Consider the following 22667-nt stretch of genomic DNA (forward strand, 5'->3'; position numbering starts at 1 on the left):
GTCTACCGACCATTTGGGTATCTTTTGTGAAATCCCACTCTTGTCATTCTTTCCTGTGGGAGTGTCTTTTTCTCACCGACGGGAGCACATCCCCAGTACCACGGGATGTGAGCTCGGGGGCCTTTTCTCGGGCTTGCTTGTGTTTAAGTTTGTATTGAAGTACAGCATGTGCTGCTATGCTAGTTTCGGGCGTACGATGTGGTGATTCGACACTTAAACGCAGCACCCGGGGCTCATCGCGACAGGTGCCCTCCTCGGTCCCGTCACTGGGATCTGCACCACGGTGCCCTCGCCCCTCGGGGTCACCCTTGACATATGTTGGACGTTATGTGGATGGGTCTGTTTCCAGACTTTTCTTCTGTACCGCGCTGGTCATTGTCTCTGTATGTGTATATATTCTCTATGTGTCGATAACACGCTGATCGCGTCAATAACAAGGTCCTGATACTTTGTATAGCAAGTGGGCATTTCTGCACAAATTTTAGAATTGGATCGTCAGTTCTTAAAAAGGTAAACGCCTGCTGGGAGTCTGATGAGGCTTCTGTGGCAACTGCAGATTCATGGCCCATAGGACGTCTTCCTGGGGCGACTTGGCATTTAGGCTCACAAGGCCGCCCAGGAGAATCAGGACAGGTCGGTGCTGGGCACCCCTCTCTCTGGGAGCCATTCCCGGAGACTCCTGTCCGCCCAGTGACACGTCAGGTACGTGGGAATGAGCTCCACAGAGGGCGGGTGCGGGATCACCTGTCAAGTGGTTTTGGCTCATCATCAACCACGGGCCACTTTCTTAGAAAGCGATACTGACTACGAACTCGGGGGAACACAGCCAGAGTCAGCCCAAGGAGGAAAGCACACACACCTGTCCCTTTGTCCACAGAGAGCGGACGGTCGTCGGAACGGCACGGAGCCTTCGGCCCACACACAGCCCACCTCCTCTGTGCACATCTTCTCGGATTTCTCTCAGAAGGTTTGTAGTTTTCAGGGGAGAGGCCAGGGGCGTCTCGTGTCCGATTTCCCCCAGGTACTGATTGTTTTGCTGCTACTGAAGACAGTGTCACTCAGGTATTTTCCTTTTCTGCTTGTTTGCACCTGGCACGCGGAGTGCAGCTGACGCTTCTCTAACGACCTGCGAAATGGGCGCATCGGGCTGGGCTCCCGGCCTCTGTGCTGACTGTTGTTCCTTCACCCCCTCCTTTCACCTCTGGCCTCACTGGACGATGCGGGACAGAAGCGCTCACGGCCTCCGGGGCGCCAACACTCCTGGCTGGAGAAAATTTTTCAACCCTTCAGCAGATAGGCTGAGGTTTGCTCGGGGTAAAGGACGTCCTTTATCAAGTTCTGTCAATATGGTGAATTACGTTGATTTTTTTTTTTTTCAACGTTTATTTATTTTTGGAACAGAGAGAGACAGAGCATGAACGGGGGAGGGGCAGAGAGAGAGAGGGAGACACAGAATCGGAAACAGGCTCCAGGCTCTGAGCCATCAGCCCAGAGCCTGACGCAGGGCTCGAACTCACGGGCCGCGAGATCGTGACCTGGCTGAAGTCGGACGCTTAACTGACTGCGCCACCCAGGCGCCCCTACGTTGATGTTTTTAATATGAAGCCACGGGGAACGTGGCCATTTGACGCTGACGCACGACCAAGATCTGGCTGGCCAATGTCTCGTGTCTGCCGATGAGAGAGATTTTCCTTCCTTTAACAGCTAATAAATTACTCAGATTTTCTGTCCTGTCAGCTTGTACGTTGTATTTTTTGAGAAATTTGTCTATTCCATCCCAATCGTCAAGATAACTGGAGTAAGGTTAAAGAGAATATTCCCTTACGCGCCTTGTGATGTCCAAAGGGTCTCTATGATGTCTTTCTGGTACTGATATTGGAATCTTACTGGTTTTTTTCCTTTTTTTTTTTCTTTACTGGGTCTTCCTAAATGTTCATCAACTTTATCAATCTTCTCTTTGGAGCCCTTTTATCAGCGTTGGTTTCCTCTATTGTATGTTTGTTTTCAAATTTCGCTATTTCTGTTGCTGTATTTCTTATTTTTTATTTTCTATTTTTCTTAGGTGTTTTTCTTCCAGCCTCTAGAAACCAAAATCTTAGTTACCGTTTTTAAGATTTTTCTCCCTCTAGTCAAGGCTGTATTTTTCCTCTACGCCCTGCTTTAGACAAGTCTCACAGCTTTTGATATGCAGTGTTTTCATTCTCTAACTCGGTTTAAAACACTTCCTAAATTTCATCGTGATTCCTTCTTTGACTAACCGATGATGATGCTCTCAAAGCAACGGTATCTTTCAGCTATTACATCTAATTCAATCTCACTGTGGTTGGAAAACAAATGGGAGGATCTCGCTCTGTTGGCGTGTTCAGGTTTGCCACGGCCCGGCGCTGGTCCCTTCTGGTACACGCTCCGTCCAGCCGTCCACGTGGCCGCGGGTCCTCCCGCCAGACGTGGGCCTGTCCAGGGCTCCTCTATTCCTATCCCTTCTGCTTTGGGTATTTGAATCTCCATCATCGTATGTGAAGGTTTAGGATTGTGATTCCCTGTTGACTGATTCTGGGTCACCCGGCTTTCGAGTCAGTAGTAACTTCGTGATTTAGATGCTCTCTCTCATCTTTTCCGCTCAATATTTCCGGGTCCTTGTGTGTAAAACGCACCCCTTTTACGCAGCACGTAATTGGACTTTGTTTTTCTTTTCGTCCACTCTGACAGCCTTGGTCTTCGGCTTGTGATGCTTACTACGACCCCAAACCCGTTGGGTTTCTGTCTACTTTGCTCTGCCTTTTCCCCACTGGGACCACATGCTTTTTATATCCCCTCACCTCCCCCGCTCTTTCTGCCTGTCTTTGGGACAATAAAATACTATTATTTGGTTTTTTCCTTTTTATTAACTTAGTCACACATTACTTTAGTGGTTACCCTGGGAACTAAGACATTCACCTTTGGCTCATGAGAGTCTAATAGAGATGTAACTTTACCTTTCCCGAGGAGTGACAGACCCTCGGCATCGTCTACCCCTTCATCTAACCCTTCCTGCTCTTTGTTTTAGTGTCTTGCCTATTAATTCCACAAAATAATTTCAGCTCCACAAGATGTTAGAATTACAATCACTGTCTTACGCAGTCAAATTTTATTTCCTATCACTAAACGTTTGCCTTTGGAGTATTCTTGGTTCCCTCGTGTTTCTGGGGACTTACTTTTCCTGTCCGACACCTCCTTGTTTCTTTTCTTGCAGGATACCTGCAAACTGCCTGGGTTTCTGTGCATCTGAGCGTGTCTCCACTGCACGTCGGCGGGCCGCCGTCTCCTCTGGCCTGTGTTCAGGGGCCTGTGGCTCCGGTCCCGCTGCCCTCGGGCCTCCGTCCTGGGCACTAGCAGTTCCACGTGGATGGACGTGGTGCGGCTTCCTGTGTTTGTCCTGTGCAAGGTTGCTGGCGGTCTCGAGCCTGTGGCCTCGTGAGCTTGGGGAAATTCGAGCCATCGGGTCATGTCAGTATCGCCTTGGGGCCGCATTTCCCTCTCCCGGCTCCGGAGACTCCGGTTAGGAGTGCGCTTGGCCTGCTGAGAGTTCCTCCCATGGCGCTCATCCCTGGTTCTGTCTTCTCGATTCCTCTCCTCTCCGGTTGACTGCCTTCTGCCGGTCCGTGTTCCCTGTGCTGTGCTCCTGCTCTCTGAAGAGGCCTCACGTGGGGGGTATCTCACGGGGACCGGGGTCCCGGAGGCCACCTCCTCCCAGGACGGCCCTCACTTCCCAGGCGCCATGAGACCACGATGGACTTCATCACCTTCCACGAGCTTTCAGGCAAACTCCCCACGGCCCAGAATGTAGCCGCTGTCCCCAGGCGTGTCGTCAGGAGCCTGCCACATGTCCCAGAGGGCCGGCAGTGATGCGGGGACAGACGGGGACAGAGTCCCCTCTCGGGAGCTGGAGCTCAGCCTGCTCTCAGTGTGTCCACAGCTGGGCCTTTAAAGACAGCGTTTGGTGCCACTGACCTGGCGCCTGCTGTGGCCGCTGCGGTAGCCTGGCTGTGCTCTGCGCCCCACCCCCAGGTGCAGCCGACCCCCGAGTCTGTGACCAGAGTCAGTGCAGGTCTCCCACAAGGATCCTCGAAACAGGAGGAGGAGGAGGAGAAGGAGGAGTTGACACAATACCCGCGACAGAGATGGCCGCCTCGGACCCCAGCCTACCATGGACCCCGTCCCTCCTCGAACCTCGTCCTGCCTCGGACCCCGTCCCGCCTCGGACCCCATCCCACCATGAACCCCGTCCTGTCTTGGAACCCATCCCACCATGGACCCCATCCTGTCTTCGAACTTGATCCGCGTGGACCCCGACCCGCCTCAGACCCCGTCCCACCATGGACCCTGTTCCACTTTGGACCTCATCCCACCTCGGACTGGGTCTCGTCTTGGACCGAGCTCCTGCGCCCCCTGCGTCTGGCTCTGTCCTCAGCCTTGCACGTGCACTGATGCACATGGTCCCTCAGGTTTCCTCTGAAGTTAGTGCTGGGTCACTGTCACCCCAGCCACAGTGACACACACAGACGTGTCCTCCAAAGGTGGGCAGCTGGGCTGTGGGGAACGGCCTGCCTGTGGACCGGCCTGCGGTCCCTGCACCTCCTGGGGCCTGCAGTGCTCCTCAGGAGGGGGGAGGCTTTCCAGCACGGGGGCTAAGGCCCTGGCTCTCAGCATGGGGCAGTTCTGGGGACAGCTCGGGGTGTCACGACTGGAGGGGGAGCTACTGGCATCTGGTGGGAAGAGACCAGGGAGCCCCTCAACTTCCCATGGAGCACAGGACGCCTCACCGCAAGCAAGACAGGGGACGGAGGGAGACAGGAAGCCGTGGAGGGAGGGGACGAGGTGAGACCCACACAGGTGCACAGCAGCAACAGGGAAGGAGGCGAGCGGGACCAGCCAGAGGGCTCCAGGCTGCTTCCCGACTTGCTAGGTTTTCACCGAGTCCCGCTCCTTCAAATACCCCTCTTCACAGCTGCTCGTCCCAGCACCAGGAGGTGTGGTGACTGCAGCGTTCCACGGCGGCTGAAGGAGGACCCTCGGGGGTCCTGTCGCTCCCGCCCTCTGCCGCGGGCCTGGGATGTAGGGTCACCGAGGCGGCGGGCCCTCATCCCCACGAGGCCCTCGAGGACCAGGAGGTCACAGAGGGTGAGTGGCACCCCAGAACCGCGCGGCCACAGCAGAGCGACGCAGCACAGCTGTGAGAACGGGGCCGGCTCGGGGGGCTCGCTCACCTTGGAAACGACCGCCAGCCTCTGCCTCACGCTCGCCAACAAGTTGGTGGACGTCCTCCCCTTCCGCTTCAGCTGGTGCTCCAGCCGCAGCAGGGCCGCCAGCTGTGAGCTGCTGGTGTCGTCCGTGGCCGTGAACAGCACGTCCCGCATCATCTCTGAGGCCGAGCAGCTCTGAACCAGACAGGAGGGGCCCAGGGGCCTGAGCCCTGCCCTGGGCCGGTGGCGCCCACGCGCGAGGGTGGACGGGGCTGCACGGCCGCTCCTGCTACCGGCTTCTTGGGAGGCCGTGCTGCTCCTGGCCCTCCGCCACCGCGCTCCCGGCACCCGCCCACCCCTTTGCGCTGAGCCTCAAGAGCACGAGGCCTGCCGGGCCAACGGGGATGTCGGTAACAGGGGCTGCGGCTCAGGGAACCTGGGCGGGGGGGGCGGCCTTCCCTACTGCTTCCGGTGGCCGGAAGCGCCCTCTTCCGGCTGAGCACCGCCCTCAAGGCAGAGACCGGCCGGGCGGGCGCCGGCGGGAGGGAGGGCGGCATGCTCCGGGCCGCTCTCCCCAGGTGGCCAAGAAGGGCCCGGAGGAAGGGGCACAGAGCCACACCTGAGACAGCGCCAGGAACTGGCAGGTGGCCACAGGGTCCAGGGTGCCGCTGCACTCCACCATCTCCAGGCTGGCGGCCGCCGCGATGTCCGGGAGGCAGCCGCCCAGGGCCACCTGCACGCACTGCAGCAGCACCTCGGACGCCTGGGCCAGGTACCGCTGGGCCAGCTTCATCTTTCTCTGCAGGGACACAGGCTCAGGCCGGGGCTGCGGGCAGGGCGTCGCGGGGCGCGTGGGAGGGGCCGTACCTGCAGATCCCAGCCCTTCCTGCCGTGCTCCTGGGAGGCGGCCCTGGAGGGTCCCGGGTCCCTGCAGCGATCCTCGCCGGCCTCGTCCTCCAGAATGGTCTCCAGAGGCTTGTGGCCGCTCAGCTCAGCACCTGCCTATGGAGAAGGTGCCCCTGTCGGCCAGCTCAGCCGCTTGGGCCTGGGGGTCTTCCTAGAAGAGCAAGGTCTGTGGGGATGAGCCTGCCTTCGCCTTTGGGCAGGTGCCTTCCAGATGGAAGAAGGGGTGTTTACGAGGCACTCAGGACGGTGGCCTGGAGCCCTGCAGCAGCGTCAGCAGGGTCCCTTCGGGGGTGGGGTGCTCCCCAGGGGCACCCGGCCTGTGGGGCAGCCTGGCAGGGGGCCCTAGAGAAGGGCGTGGGCCTGCGTGCACGACGCGGCCAGTGCAGGGCCACAAGCCCTTGTGTCGGCTCCACGAGGCAGTGTGGGTGGTGGGAGGGAGGAAGGGGGCTCGGGTCCCCTGCTGCACGTGAGCGGGGGTTTTGCACCCGCACTTGGGTGCACCCTGGACTCCCTGGAGAGCTGCTGAGGTGCGGGGAACACCAGGAACCGCGGGACGTCCTGCCCTCGGACCACCTGTGTGTTTGCCCCCCCCTCCTCTCCAGTCTGTCCCCAGCAGTCTGTGTTTCTCTCCCGCTGGCTGGTCACACCGGACAGACCACTTCTTGCCTTTTTCTCCCTCGCTCAGGCCACACCACCCTCCTTTTTTTTTTCAATGTTTATTTATTTATTTATTTTGAGGGGTGGGGAGGGGCAGAGAGAGGGAGCCAGAGAATCCCGAGCAGGCTGCGTGCCGTCGGCCTAGAGCCTGACACACGGCTCGAACTCACAGACCGTGAGATCATGACCCGAGCCGAAATCGAGAGTCAGAGGCTTAACCGGCTGAGTCACCCAGGCGCCCCAGGCCACACCACCTTCTCAACCAGGGACAATTCGAGGCCTGTTCGACATCCCGGTTCTTACTGAGAGGAGGTGAGTCTTAGATACACGGTTTGTTCTCGCGCGAGGGTGAGGGGTCTGCGGGGGGGGGGGGGGCGCTGAGGGCAGGAGCGCGTACCGAGAGGCCCTCTTCCCAGTAGACGGTGGGGCGCACGGGGTCCGCCTGCACGGCCAGCAGGCGCAGGGCCCTCCCCGCCAGGCCCAGCTGCCGGGCGCGGAGCTCCGCGAAGCCGGTGCGCGGCGAGTGCAGGGCCCCCAGCTGCGCCAGCACCACGTGGGCCAGAGTCCGCTTCAGGGTGAACCATTTCTTCGGGAGCACAAAGCGCCTGCGGTTACTTTCGCCCGGCCCTGGGAGGCGCGGCCCCCTCCCGCCCCCGCGTCCCCGGGTCGCGCCCCTCGAGTCCCTGGTCTCAGGCCCCCGGGAGGGACAACATCCGAGCACTCTGAGAAACGCTCCCTTTTGCATCTGGGCGGGGGGGGGGGGGGGGGGGGGTGTCTCCGGGGCTGAGGCGTCGGGAGGTCACGGAAGCCTGGCTGCAGAACCCGGCGGTGGGGCTCACCAACAAATAATTTAGTTTGCCTCAAGTTCAGTTTCAGGGCTATCTTCCACGTCTCCATAGTTACGTCAAATTAATTTGACTCATACTACATGAAATCTAGGAAAGTGTCTAAAAATGGCAGAATATGTTTCCTTCAGGTATTTTGCAAATTCGACTGCTCTTTAACAACACGAATTCAGCTTTGAGGAGCTCTTTAGCATGCCGACGTGCTTAGGCAAAGCACACGCACGCCCTGGGGAGGACAGTGCTTCGTGCACAGTCCGCCAGCAGACCCCCCCACCGACCGTCAGACGCGGGGGGCTTTCTTCGGCAAGACCCCCAGGCCCGCCAGGCCCAGGGCTCCCTCCCGCCAGCCGCCCCCGGGTGGCCCTGCCATCACAGCACGGCCCCCGCAGACCCGCACGCGGGGGAGGCCCCTTGGTCTCGGGGACGGTTACCAAGCCGACGGAGGTGTGGTCACTGACGCTCTGCAGGTAGCTGAGCAGCAGCTTCTCCACGGGGCTCTGCTCCAACTGGCGGGCCAGGGCCTCCGCCCAGATGAGCTCCAGCAGGTCCAGAGACACTTCCGCCAGGTGGAGTCGGAGCTGCGCCAGCCTCCTCCTCAGAGGCGTGTTGACGTTCTGTACCTGGGCGCGCAGAGACACAGTCGGGGCGCGGGCAGGCCCCGCGACCCCCCACGCCCCGTGCTTCCATCAGCTCCGATGAGGCGTCACGGGCCGTCTCCACAGCCAAACAACGCCCGTGTCCCTCAGTCCCTCCCTCCTGGCGGCCACCAGCCACACTCCAGCACTCTGAGCCGGTTTGCGTTTTCTAGGGTTTCGTGCCCGTGGGCTGACGGCATGTGCTCTCTCCTGCGCTGTTCCCTTGCATAATTATTTCAGGCCCATCCACATCGCTGCACGCATTCGTGCCCGTTAACTGACGGGGAGAACCCGCCACAGGGCATTTATCCACTCACACTCGGGGCCGGCTCACACGGTGGCCTGTGTCTAACTGCCAAAGCGTGGTCCGTGCTACGCCCCCAACCGAGCGGCCTGAGGTCTGTCCCTCCCTGTCCTCGCTGACGATCAGTATGCTCAGTCTTCCCAATTGTAGCCATTGTCACAGCGTGCTGTGGTTTTCCATGACCGTCAGCGTCTCGCTGGTTCACTGGTGGGTTCACCATCTCTGCATGTCATCGTCCACCATCCACATGTTCCCCTTGGGGGTGTCTGCTCAACTGCCCCCTTTTTATTGGGTTGTTTCTTATTAAGTTTTAGGAGTGTTTTAAATTAAAAAGAAATTTTTAATGCTTATTTATTTTCGAGAGAGAGACACAGAGTGGATTGTGGGAGGGGCAGAGGAGGGGGGGGGGACATAGAACCTGAAGCAGGCTCCAGGCTCCGAGCTGTCAGCACAGAGCCCGACGCGGGGCTCGAGCCCACGAACCTCGAGATCGTGACCTGAGCCGGAGCAGTCGCTTCACCGACTGAGCCACCAGGCGCCCCAAGAGTGTTTTATATTCTGGATCAAATCTTGTCAGTCCTATGGTTCACAAATATTTTCTCCCAGTCCGTGCCTTCCCTTTTCATTCCCTGAATAGTGTCTTTTGAAGAGCAGACTCCAATTTATCAATTTATTCCTTCATGGATCATGCTTTTGTTGCCGTAGGTGAGAAATCTTTGCTGAACCCAAGGTCCCGAAGGTGTCTTCTTCTAGAAGCTTTGTAGTTTCAGCTCTTACCTGTAAGTCTATGATCTGCTCTGAGCTCAGTCCTTCCATCTGTGTTTTTGGTGTGCATTTCCAGTGGCTCCAGCACCAATGTTTTATTTAGTTATTTTATTTTTAAAAAATTTTGTTAACATTTATTTATTTCTGAGAGACAGAGAGAGACAGAGTATGAGCGGGGGGAGGGGCAGAAAGGGAGGGGGACATAGAATCTGAAGCAGGCTCCAGGCTCTGAGCTGTCAGCACAGAGCCCAATGCGGGGCTCAAACCCACAAATGATGGGATCATGACCTGAGCTGAAGTCGCTGGCTTAACCAACTGAGCCATCCAGGCACCCCCAGCCTACTGTTTTGAAGAGTAGCCTTTCTTCACTGATTGCCTTTGCTCTTTTGTTGAAAATCAATTTTGTGTCTGTAAAGTGTGTCTATTTCTGGATTCTCTGTTATGTTCCATTGATCTCATGTCTTACTTTTACATTAAAACCACACTGTTTTGGTTCCTGTCACTTTATAATAAGTCTTAAAATCAGATAGTGTTAGATCTCCAACTTAGTTTTTCTTTTTTTTTTTTTAACTTTTTTTTAATGTTTATTTATTTTTGAGAGAGACAGAGACAGAGTGTGAGCGGGGCAGGGGCAGAGAGAAAGGGAGACAGGATCCAGAGCAGGTTCCAGGCTCTGAGCTGTCAGCACAGAGCCCAATGCGGGGCTCGAACTCACAAACCGTGAGATCATGACCTGAGCCGCAGTTGGATGCTTAACCGACTGAGCCACCCAGGTGCCCCTAGTTTTTGTTTTTTAAAGTTGTGTTTGCTATGTTATGTCTTTTGCAATTCTATATGAATTTTAAAATAATTTTGTCAATTTCTGTAAAAAAGCCTGCAGCTTCTTGGTCAGGACTACAGAAAATTTAGGGAGAATTGAGATCTTAGCAATATCAAGTCTTCTGGCTCATGAACATGGTATATCCCGCCATCTGTTTGGGCCTCCTTCACTTTCTCAGCAATGTGTCACAGTTCTCAGGGTAGGCGTTTCCACTTTTTAATCAAATTTCATTTTCATTCTGTCAGATGGTATTGTTTTGAATTTTTTTATTTAAAAAATTTTTTTTAATGTTTCTTTTTGAGAGAGAGAGAGCATGGGTGAGGGAGGTGCAGAGAGAGAGGGACAGAGAATCCCAAGCAGGCTCCATGCTGTCCGTGCAAAGCCTGATGTGGGGTTCGAACCCACGAACTGCGAGACCACGGTCTGAGCCAAAGCTGGATGCTCGACCGACTGAGCCACCCAGGTGCCCTTGTTTTTGAATTTTTAATATCTGGTAAATTGTTGGGAGTATACAGAAATATAAAATTAATCTTTGCATCTTGTCCTTGCATCCTGAAGCCTTGGTGCAACTGCTTGGTAGTCCCACTAGCTTTATTATTATTATCATTTTTGTAGACTGCATGAGGTTTTCCATACACGTGATTATGCTGTCTGAAAGCAAAGGCTGCTGTATTTCTTCCTTCCCAACAGGGCACTTTGAATTTCCTTCTCTCACCTGCTGAGTGGGCTACAACTCAAATACAACTCAGGAGGAAGGGGGTGAGAGTACATAGCGCTGTCCTAGCCCTGGACTTCCACCCAGGTGTGGTGGGGGTCCCACAGATGCCCTCTATCAGCTTGAGGAGTTTTCCTTCTATTAATAGTTTGCTGAGGGTATTTTTTTTTTTTCAATCAGGAATGAGTGTTGGGTTTAGTCACATGCTTTTCCACATCTACTGAGGTGATCGTATGTTTTTACTTTAATTTTAAAAAAATATGGTGAGCCAAATTGATTGATTTTGAATGTTACACAATTCCCGGGTGGCTCAGTCAGTTGGACATATGACTCTCCGCTTAGATCATGATCTCGTGGTTCATGAGTTTGAGCCTGTGTTGGGCTCAGCGCTGACAGCTTGGAGCCTGCTCGGGATTCTCTCTTTCCCTCTCTCTCTGCCCCTCCCCCGCTCACGTGCACACGCGCTCTCTCTCTCTCTCTCTCTCTCTAAAAACTAAAATAAATATTAAAAGCAAAAATGAACTATTGGGACCTCATCAAGATAAAAAGCTTCTGCACAGCGAGGGAAACAATTAGCAAAACTAAAAGGCAACCAATGGAATGGGAGAAGATATTTGCAGATGACATATCAGATAAAGGGTTAGTATCCCAAATCTATAAAGAACTTATCTAACTCACACCCAAAAAACAAGTAATCCAGTGAAGAAATGGGCAAAAGACATGAACAGACATTTCTCCAAAGAAGACGTCCAGATGGCCAACCGAGATATGAAAATATGCTCCACATCACTCCTCATCAGGGAAATACAAATCAAAGCCACACTGAGATAACACCTCACACCGGTCAGAGTGGCTAAAATGAGCAACTCAGGAGACTCTGGATGCTGGCGAGGATGTGGAGAAACGGGAACCCTCTTGCACTGCTGGTGGGAATGCAAACTGGTGAGGCCGCTCTGGAGAACAGTGTGGAGGTTCCTCAAGAAACTGTAAACAGAACTACACTACAACCCAGCAACTGCACTACTAGGTATTTATCCAAAGGGTGCAAACATGCGGATTCAAAGGGGCACACGTTTATAGCAGCGCCATCGACAACAGTCAAATTATGGAAGAGCCCAAATGTCCATCGACTGATGAGTGGATAAAGAAGATGTGGTTTATATACGTAATGGAATACTACTCGGTGATGAAGAAAGAATGAAATCTGGCCATGTGCAACAATGTGGATGGAACTAGAGGGTATTATGCTAAGCGAAATCAGTCAGGCAGAGAAAGACAAATATCATAGGATTTCACTCATATGTGGAAGTTAAGAAACACAACAGATAACATAGGGGGAGGGAAGGAAAAATAAGATAAAAACAGAGAAGGAGGCAAACCATGAGAGACTCTTAAATACAGAGAACAGACTGAAGGTTGCTGGAGGGGAGGTGTGAGACGGGTTGGGCTAAATGGGTGATGGGCATTAAGGAGGACACTTGTTGGCATGAGCACTGGGCACCATACGTAAGAGATGAATCACCGGGTTCTACTCGTGAAGCCAAGACAACACTGTATGGTAACTAACTCGAATTTAAATAAATAAACAAAAAAGAACAACAACAACAACAGCAAAAGCATTAAAAAAAATTCCCAGGATAGTCCCGACTTGACGTTGATGTCTTCTCCTTGTTACATATCGTTGGATTTAATTTGCTGAATTTTTGTTTAGAATGTTTGCATCTATGTTCGTGACGAGAGGCATCTATGTGAGGCTCTTGTTTTGGTATCAGGGTAATACTAGCCTCATAGGGTGCTCCCCTCTCCTCAGTTTTCCAGAAGGGTTTGTGTTGAATTGGTGTTACACTTTCGTTACCTGTCCACTGGGATTTGCCGCTACAGCTTTCCGGGTCCGAGGTTCTCCTTGTGGAAACTACAAATTCCGTTTCTTTAACAGATGGAGGGCTATTCAGGTGATCTGTCTCCTTTTGAGTGAGTTTTGGTTGTTTGTGTCTTTCAAGGAATCTTCCACATTATCGTGAAGTTGTTCAGGATAGCCCCTTATTATCCTTTTAATATGTGTGGGATCAACGGTGATGTCACACCTCTTATTCTCTGATATTGGTTATTCACGGTCTCTCTTTTCTTCCTGATCAGTCAGGCAGAAGTGTGTGTATTTATTGATCTGCTCAAATAACAACTTGTGGTTTTATTGATTTTACCTTCTAATTTAATGTTTCCTATTTTACTGATTTCTGCTCTGATCTTTGACTTCCTTTCTTCTGTTCATTGGGGAGCTGGTTCCTTATCTCCTTCCTTATGGGGAGGCCTGAGGTCATTAATTTGGGATCTTATCTCTTTTGTCATACGGTCATATAGTGTCACAAAATTTCCCCCAAGCATTCCATTAGAGATGCCTTAAAAATTTTGACGTGTTTTCCCCCCTTCAGTTCAGAAAAACCCTCCCTTTTGATTTGCTCTCTGGCTCATAGTTACTTTGGTAGCTGCTACTCATTTTCCATGTATCTGGGCAATTCCACCCATAGCTTTCTGGGTTTGTTTTTTAATTGAGGTAAAGTTCATATAACGTGAAGTTAACTGTTTCAAAGTGCACAGCTCGGTGGTGCTTCGTGTGTTCGCAGCCTTGGGAGGCACCTCGTCTGCTTTCAAAATGTTTCTGTCATTCCAAGAGGGAACCCCTTACCCACTCAACAGCCATCTCTTCTCTATGGCCTCGCAGCCCCTCCCCTGTGACCACGAATCAGCTTTCTGCCTCCATGGGCTAAACTATTCTTTTATGCTGCTTTTTGATTTCTACGTTAATTCCATGGCAGTCTTGGTACACCATCTTTTTTTTATTTCTTTAAATCTCTTTATATTTATTGAGACTTGTTCCGTGTTTAGGATCCAGAATATGATCTATCGTGGAGACTGTGTCGTGTGCCCACGACACAGAAAGAATGCGATCCTGCTGCTGGGGAGATGCATTATAAACACCCACTATGCAACCTGGTCGGTGGTGGTGCACAAACCTAGCTCTCTGCCTGAGGTCTTCTTGTTCTGTTAATACTGATTTGTCTGCCTCTCCGCCGCAGTGTCACAAGTCTTTCCTTCGTTTCTTTGGACGATCTGCTATTAGGTATTTAGAGTTTAGAACGTGACGTCTCCGTGGTGACCGGCTCCCCTTACACCGTGAAACCGACCGGCTCGTCCCCGTGACGCTCTTCCTCCAAAGCCTGCCTGATGCGGGCGCGGCCGCCCGGCTTCCTTCGCTGTGTGTCAGCATCGTGTACCGTCTCCCATCCTTTTGCTTCCGGCCTAGTCGTGTCTGTAAAGCGGCTTCCCTGCAGGCAGTGCATGGTTGCATCTTGCCTCTTCATACCGTCTGACGAGTTCTGTCATTTAACTGGGGATCCAGACCATTCTGGTTCGCGGGGCTGTGACATGACTTGTTTGTCTCCTGTACGGCCCGGCTGTTCTTTATTCTCTTTCCCCTTTTGCCGCTTTCTTGAGGGACAAGTGAATGGTTTCTAGCATCTCCTGAGCCCTTCTTGGCTCATTAGGCATGCTTCTTTGTTCTGAGATTTTCGTAATCCCTTCGGGGTTTAGAGTATATTTTGCCACTCCACTCAGGGCACAAAGCTCCTTCACACACCTTGTTTTCACGGGTGTTACCGACCTGATGCTCCGCTGCTACCATTTTGCCAGAACAGTCAGCTGTCCTTCGGAGAGATTTAAATAACGAGAGAAAATCGTCACAGGTTTTCCCGGGCAGCTCACACTCGCCGTGCCCTTCGTTCATCTGGGCAGATCACATTTCCACGTGGGGCCGATTTCCTTCCGCCTCAAGGACAGCGGCGCGGTCCCGTCGCGTGTCTGCTGCCAGGCGCTCGGCTCTCGGAGGTCCGGGGGAGTCTTTACTTCGTTTTCATCCTCGAGAGACGTGTTTGTTGGGTACCAATCAGCGGCTCTCGCTCCGGGCTCTTCGTGACGCCGCGTCACCGTCTTCCAGACGGCACTCTTTCTGTTGAAGTCGGCTGCTCTGCACTTACCATGTGCTTTCAATTATGACCCGTCTCGAAGAGCCCTCGCAGCCACCGGCCGGAGACAGCTGGGTCACAAACGTACCCTTGGCATACTTGGGTTCCAGTGGGCTCATAGTGGCTTTCAGCCATTATTTCCTCAAACAGCCTTTGTCCCCTCCTGGCCCTCCTCTCCTCGCGAGGTTCCGATCATTGCGCTCTCGGCACGTCGACTCGCGGGTGCTCTGGCGATCTCCACTCTTGTCCGCGGCCGCCTCCGACCCTCTCAGTCTCTGCTCCCCTACCCATCCGGTGCGTGCCTCCCCACACACATGGTTTTCACCTCTGTCAGCTCGCTCTCTCCCTCTATGTCTCCTGTATCTCCACTTAGCCTTTGGAGCGTGAGGAATGCGGTCAGTAGTCATTTTTAACATCCTTGCCTTTGAACTCTGGTATCTGTGCCAGTTCACAGACTGTTCTGAGGTGTATTTCCTGCTTGGGCGTGGTGATTTTCGCACGCGAGTTTTGACTGGGATTTTGGCACGGTGATTTCTCACCCTTTGCCAGACGTGGCGCATCTTGCTTTTTTGGCGGATGGACGTTTGTACCCCGCTCCTGCCTTTGCCCTGGGACCCCAGTGCGCAGACACTTGGATGACTTTGCAGGCTGATCTGGGGCAGGGCTCACCCAGGGCCGGATCATCCCCGACTGGCCTCGGGGTCACGAGGTTGTCCGCTGGTGGGAGCAGGCGCTGCCCCAAGCCCGAGTGGGGGCCCAGCCCCGTACCTGTCCCCCTGGGTGCCCCTCGGCTACCCGGATTGTGGACGGAGGTGGGGCCGCCTCTGCTCAGGATGACGGCACGGATGCTGATATCTAGTGTGTTGAACATCTGCTTCACGTTTTTGTCTACTTTTTGGTTATTTCAGAGGGGAGGGCAAATCCAGTCAGTGTCACTCCCAGAAGTGGAAGCCGGCGGCTTAAGGCAAGTGGGGGGGGCGTCTGTGCGTGCCCCGGGGATGCTCTGGGCTCCGGGGGGGGGGCCCAGGGCACAGACTCACCTCTTGCAGGGACAGTAAGGCCTGCACGCTGCAGAACAGCTCCTCTGTATCAGCCACAGCTCTCTGGACTAAGTCATGTGCCTCCAAGTAATACGCGGTTCTCTGCTCCTGGTCTTTCTCGTTCTGGGCACATAATCTTTATAAGACCAAGAGTGGGATTCAGAACAAAAATCTCAAAGCACTGGGGCGCCTGGGTGGCGCAGTCAGTTAAGCGTCCGACTTCAGCCAGGTCACGATCTCGCGCTCTGTGAGTTTGAGCCCCGCATCGGGCTCTGGGCTGATGGCTCAGAGCCTGGAGCCTCTTTCTGATTCTGTGTCGCCCTCTCTCTCTGCCCCTCCCCCGTTCATGCTCTGTCTCTCTCTGTCTCAAAAATAAATAAACGTTAAAAAAAAAATTTTTTTTAAATGAAATGCATCCACCAGTGAAGGTATCAGTGGTGTGTTATTTAAAATAAAAAAAAAAAATCTCAAAGCACTAACGAAGTGCGGAGTATATAATTTCTATGTGACTATATTTTTATTAGTACTTTAAACCCTTTGATGAGATGTCTTATACGTAAAGATACAAAAATAAGTACGCGCCCTGTACTGCTTTTGTCAAAGTTAAATCTACACCTGGCAGACAGACCGACGAACCAACACAACGTTAACTGTGCTCATTCAACCACCGATTCTTCCCATTGGTGCTTTTCCGCATGTTTTAAAGTTCTTCCACGACCGCGTGTCACTTGTGTGATGACGGGCCAAAGGCCACCCTTCACACTGTGCACACTGTGAGCCTGTGTGCCGGCTCCTTCTCCCTCACAAAGGCCGCTCTTAGTACCTTACACGCGGTTTTGAGCTTCGAAATGCCTGTGTGCACCCCAAGCACGCGGGTGGCCAGGGCGGGGTGGGTGGAGGGGAGGTGGGAGGGGGAGGGCATTTACTGAAGCCTCACTCCTCTGCCTCTGGGCCAGCGCCTACCCGTGATGACAGTGGGGACTTCGGGAGGTCACATGGGGGAGGGTGACAGAGCCCCACTGGAGGGCAGCGCCTGGGCTGCTCCTCAGGCCAGAGCCAGTGTGAGCAGGTGCAGGGGCGTGCGGGGTCGACGTGTGTGAGGCTGTGTGTGAGCACCTGTGAGTGATCACGGGTGACGTGCCCACGTGTGTGTGACCGATGTGAGAACGCTGTGGGGGTGTGCGTGTGTGCCTGCGTGCGCGGGTGGGGCGGCGTGTGGGGCTGTGAGTGTACCTCCGTGTGTGTGCAGAGACGGAGCTGGTGGGACACTGGGGGGACTGGATGAGAGCAAGGACGCCTCCCTGTGCCGCTGTCCTGGACGGAGGTGCCCGCGGCCACAGGGCGGGGCCAGGAGGAGGTTCTGCTGGAGGGCGACGGGGGCCGGTGGGGGCTTGACCCAGGAGGAAAGCTGGGCCTGTGGTCAGGACGCGGAGTCGGGGGGGGGGGGGGGCAGAGGGGGAAGGGGGCCGGAGGGAGAACGGCCCGGACAGCCCTGGGGGCAGCGCGCGGTCACGGGGGCTCAGTGACGGTCACGGGGGGGGGGGGCGGGGGGGAGCGGCACGCCGGCCCGGGCAGAGCTCCGGGGGCCCGGGAGGGCCGCTCACCTCTTTATCTTGGCGCGCTCTAGTTTTACATCCACACAATTGTCTCTGTAGCCCCAGGTGATCAACCTTTTCTCAATTTCCGTCAAGCAGTCGTCCATTTTGTTCAGCAGAAGCAAGCATCCGGGAGGTTCGCCATCAGCTGACTCCTGAGCGGCCTTGATCTGGAGGCTCACGCACCTGTATGGGACGTGGGCCGTCACGTGTGGCCTCCGCAGTGTCACCAGCGTTGCCGGAGGAAACACCTGAGGAGCGCTTCCGGAAGAGCAGAGACCGCACGGGCCACACACACGCCTCCGTCACAACGGGATAAAGTCGGAAGGCAGCAGCCCGCACCCCGCCATCACATGCTTCTGGAAATTCAAAACCGCTCTCCTCTGACTCAGGGGCAGAAACCCACACGGACGGGGCGGTCTTCGCACATCAGACCTGCGGGCCGCTGCCAGGGGGCGTCAGGGGCGCCTGCCGGGGGAGGGGGGACAGGCTGGGTGACCCACGGGACCAGTGAAAACGGAACAGGACAGCCAAGAACTGAACAAAGACACAGCCAAGAACTGAACAAAGACAAAGCAGAAAATCAAGAAAACCAAAATACGACAAAGTCCCGGGTGCTCTGGCCAAGAAAGCCAGAGCTGCTTCTTTGTTGAGGTCAGTTAGCCGTGGGTGTGGAGTCTGATCTGGGAAAAGAGTGAGGGCACCGAGGAGGAGCGGGACCTACGAGAAACGCTCTGTGAAGTCACAGGGGAAGAGCCCAGAAACACGTCTACTAACACAACCGGAGGAAACGATTTTCTAGAAGGATGGAAGTTACCAGAAAGCTGGCTCAAAAACAAGCTGAAAGTCTGCAAGACCAGTAAGCACAGGAGACCCAGAGCTGCTCTCGGAGGCTCTGTCCCCAGTGCACCTGCCGTCTGCCCCCTGGGCGGGAGGCGCAGAACCACCGGCCAGAACAGAGGCGAACACGGAGCAGGACAGACCCCAGGGAGGTGTCTGCTCCCAGACGCAGTTCCACACTGACGGAGGGTGAAGGGTGGAGAAGACCCCGCAGCCAGCCCCCAACCGGGGCTGGGCCCGCCCCTCAGCATAAGGGGCGTCTGCTCAGAAGCGTGCGTCCCCTGAGAATTTAGGAACAAACCAAGCCACCTGCACCCCCGTCCCAAGAAAAAGGCACTTTGGAAAGAAAGAGACACTGCCCCCAGGAGCCCGAAGGCCGAAGGTCAGGCTCCCGAGATGTCCCCAGGCCTCCCTCCCCCAGGGGCCGCGTGCAGCAGGCAGGGGGTCCCAGGGAAGGCTCTGCTCCAGAGCAGGTCGGCTGGGTAGGGGGTCGTGGGCGGAGGGCTCTCCGCGTGACTCCCTGCACGCGATAGGTTTGAGATGCCGCATAAAGGACAAAGTCAGCCGCGACCGTCATGCGAATTAAGCTTTTCTTACAAAGGACTACCTGGCCTCTAGGTCTGTGGCCATAAACTCCAAGACGGGCACTCGGTTCGGTCTTTCTTTTTGCAGAAGCTTGAAGGTGTCTATCAGTCTCTGGAACAACTGGCAGACCTGGGGACGGCAACGTGGCGTCGGCGTGTGGCCCTCGGCCACCGGGACCGGCCACGGGCCCCTCTCGAGCGCACCCGGCCCCCTCACCGCCACTTCTCTGCCTTTGCCCTCCATGGACAGGAGCGTGTCCGCCAGGGTCAGGGTTGAGCTGTACCAGAACTCCTCGCTGCCCCCCAGGCGCTGCGCCCACTGCACCAACTGCTTAGCTTGTCCGTAGTTTCTTTCCTTATTCGCCAGCTGCGCTAGAAGGTGCAGGCATCTTGCTTGGGCACGAGGATCATCGAGCTCCTGAAAGACGTAGAAAGACAGGAGGGGGGTCGGGAGGGGGAGAGAGACAGAGACAGAGAGAGCAGCTCCGGGCACCAGGCCTTCCCGCACCGTGTCCACTGGGCTGCTCCCTGACCTCTGAAGGAGGCCCCGTATTCGCCCTCAGGGCACAGGGGTGGGGGGGCTCGAGGCCTGTACCTGTGCTAAAACCACTTCCAGGGTTCCAACAGTGCCAAGGGCCCTGGGAAGCCCCCTCCCCTTAGCGGCAGGTTCCAGTGTCCCCCCCCCCCCGCCCCCCCTGCCCAGGAGCCCCCGTCCAGATGCTGGCCAAGGGCCGGCAGGTGAGCAGATTTTGCACCCTAGTTGGCCAGGGCTGTCTCATCCCCCACCCATTGCGCATGGTCGCAGGTGGCCTGGGCGTGGGGCGGGGGTGCTGTTGGCCTCTGACCCACAGCCGGCAGGAGGACACAGGCCGGAACGGCGGCAGTCCGAGGTGGCCCCGGACAGGGCAGCTGGCACGTAGCCCAAAGAGACCGAGGGCCCGGTGGGCCTGGGGCCTGCTGTCCCAAGAGCCGGGGCTCTGGACGGCAAATACAGGCTGGAGGCGGGGAGGGCGACGAGGTGCCTACGGGAGGCGGACGTGTGGGGGGTGGGGGGGGTGCTGGCCGGTGGAGCCACGGCAAAGAGGCTGATGGCGGGTTGCCGTGGACGGAAGCGGGGCCCGTACCTGCAGACACCCCATGGACATGTCACCAGGCTGTGACTGCTATGGCCCCACAGAGGCGCGGCCATGGGGTGGGTGGCTCAGGGCAGTGGATGGCCGGGAGGGAAAGACCCGTGGGCACGTGTGACCCGTGTCAGGTTCAGGAGGGGCGGGGTGGCATCTGGAGGCGGCAAAGGTGGCCCAGCCACGCCCTGGGGACTGACTCTGCCCCAGGGGCTCTCAGAAGAGGCCGTGGCCAGCAGGGTGCTCCGGCCTCTCGGGCCCCACCCCTCGCACCCCTCCTGGCCCTGGAGTCTGGACCGCACGCGCCTATCCGGCCACCAGGCCTGCACACAGCTCTCCTGCTGGCCGAGACCCGCACGCCTGTCCCCACTGCCTGAACCTCCCACGCCTTGAAGTTTTGTGCCTTTATCGGGGACTTCTCTGTCTCTGACCACCTGTCTGGCTCTGTAGCTTTGCCTGGTTCCCCAGTGGACACAGTTCTCAGAGCCGGACGCAGGTAGAACCACCCATCCGCAGGCGTTGGAGGGCCACGATCTCCGAGGAGGGGAGCACACGTGGGCATCCATGCTCATGGGGACACAGCCCAGGAGAAAAGCAAGGGCCCAGCGTGGGAGGGGAGGCTGGGCTTGGGGCCTCCAGGCACTAGAAGGGCCACTCATGGGGGACACCAGGAGGACCAAAGATCTGTGCTCGAGGACAGAGCAGGTTCAAGAAGCCCAGCGGACGGAGTAGTGGGGCCTAAGGAGCCGAGCAAAGATCTGAACAGCCAGGCCCGAGTGCTAGCCTTTCCAAGGGGGCTCGGAAAACGCCAGGCTTCCAGGGAGGCCCTGGAGAGGCCCCAGACACCTGCAGGGCCCACACCTGGGGAGACAGGACAGAACTCATGGGCGGGGGGCTCAGCCCGGGCCTCCAGGCTCTCAGCCTCCACACACAACGGCAGGAAACGCAATGCTGAACGGCCCGCTAGGAGCCCTACCATCCAAGAGAAAGCGGCCGTGGAATCAGGCCCACGGCAGCCAAGGGAAGCAGGGATGTTAGCAAACTCTGTGTACAGAAGGCAAGGAAACCAGAGGAACGTCAGGCAAAGGGCAGAGACTCAGATACAAGTCTAAGATGGGCGTTCCAGAATGGCAAGCAGCAGGCTGGCTTCCCAGCAGAGGGCGCATGTCCCCGCGGGCAGGGCGGCCTCTCACCTGGAAGGCCAGGTAGGCCTCCGACAGCAGCAGCCTCGCAGGCTGGTACAGATCCACCTCCAGCAGAACTTCCGCCTTGAGGGTCCACAGAAGGGGAAAGGACGTCCCCTCCAGCCCAGTCCCAGTCTCTCCGTTTATCTTCAAGATCTGCAAGGCATGGTAGGCACGTGTGCCCCCGCGGCTCCACGCCAGGAGGATCCGCTTCGCCGGGCTGGGCCCCCTGTCTCCACTGCGTGCAGTCTCCCGGGGCCTGTGTCTTCTGACCGGCTGCCTCACGCCCAGCACGCCCAGCACGCCCAGCACCAGGTGGCCCCTGCTCCTGCCCGAGCTCCGTGCTCCGTGGCCCTGCTGTCCTGTACCACACAGCACCCACACCAGCACGGGAGGGGTCACTGAGCCCCTGAATTCAGCAAGACACCTGGGCTCCTGGCACGTTCCTACCAAGTGTCCCAAACGGTTGACTCTGGGGGCTCACAAACGGAGTCTCAAGTATGGAGCGGTGTCCCGAGCATGGTGGCCTGGACGGTTACTTTCCTTCGGGGGCAAGACCGCCCAAAGTGTGCCCACTGCGTGGAGGGAGAGCTGCTTGGTGGTCAGACTTCCGGGGCCCCCTCTCTAGCTGCCCGGGCCTCCACTGCCCTTCTTGGTGGGCCCTCTGTGCCGCCCCCAGCCTGTCTTCTCTGAGTCCTGCCCAGGCCCCTGGGGGGAGCACTCCATGGCGGTCTGTAGCCCCGTCTTCCCCGGAGACGTCCGGGACCCACAGGGAGGGGACACGGGAAACCCAGCAGGAGGGTTTGGGCGCAACGCAGTCACGGCAGGTCCTGGCCAGTGGCTGGGGCTGCAGCCTCAGCACCGTCCCTGCCCAGCCAGGAACACGGTGCTGCGGGCAGAGTGGGTACCGTATCCTTCGCTATGAGCGGCTTTGTCTCTGCTTTCTGGACCGCAGTTACAGGCTCAGGCACCGTCGTCAGACTTTCTTCGGAGAGCAGTTCCTTGTTTTTCTCCTTTCTCAAGGCGATTTCTTTTCTGCAGCTAACATAAGTAACACAACTAATATGCCAAAGAAATATGATGGCCAAGAAATACCTGAAAATGTCCAACTTCATTGGTCGTCAAGAAATACAAATGAAAATAGCTACAGGAAGACCGAGATTACAGGTAATAGAAAATGCCCATGACTGCCCCCAGGCACAGCCCCCACCCCAGGCACTGACCCCAGGCACAGATCTGCACCCCCCCCCCAGGCACAGCCCCCACTCCAGGCACTGACCCCAGGCACAGATCTGCACCCCCCCAGGCACAGCCCCCACCCCAGGCACTGACCCCAGGCACAGATCTGCACCCCCCCAGGACAGCCCCCACCCCAGGCACTGACCCCAGGCACAGATCTGCATCCCCCCAGG

The 22667-nt window shown here is 56.2% G+C and overlaps 1 protein-coding gene across 3 annotated transcripts in view; it reads right to left on the reverse strand.

The window, feature by feature from the left end:
- CFAP46 (cilia and flagella associated protein 46) overlaps positions 1-22667 on the reverse strand; it is a 96450-nt gene that overhangs the window by 14705 nt on the left and 59078 nt on the right. For all 3 annotated transcript variants that reach the window (XM_043597948.1, XM_043597950.1, XM_043597947.1), the window contains 11 exons: positions 22164-22296; positions 21265-21411; positions 19165-19365; positions 18971-19077; positions 17533-17709; positions 15929-16064; positions 8062-8250; positions 7183-7371; positions 6090-6224; positions 5842-6021; positions 5247-5417 (listed from right to left, as the gene is read on the reverse strand). In XM_043597948.1, the coding sequence (XP_043453883.1) occupies positions 5247-5417; positions 5842-6021; positions 6090-6224; positions 7183-7371; positions 8062-8250; positions 15929-16064; positions 17533-17709; positions 18971-19077; positions 19165-19365; positions 21265-21411; positions 22164-22296 (1765 nt within the window). The remainder of the gene's footprint in view (positions 1-5246; positions 5418-5841; positions 6022-6089; positions 6225-7182; positions 7372-8061; positions 8251-15928; positions 16065-17532; positions 17710-18970; positions 19078-19164; positions 19366-21264; positions 21412-22163; positions 22297-22667) is intronic.

The sequence above is a fragment of the Prionailurus bengalensis genome, chromosome D2, assembly GCF_016509475.1.
Source record: "Prionailurus bengalensis isolate Pbe53 chromosome D2, Fcat_Pben_1.1_paternal_pri, whole genome shotgun sequence".
Classification (NCBI taxonomy): domain Eukaryota; kingdom Metazoa; phylum Chordata; class Mammalia; order Carnivora; family Felidae; genus Prionailurus; species Prionailurus bengalensis.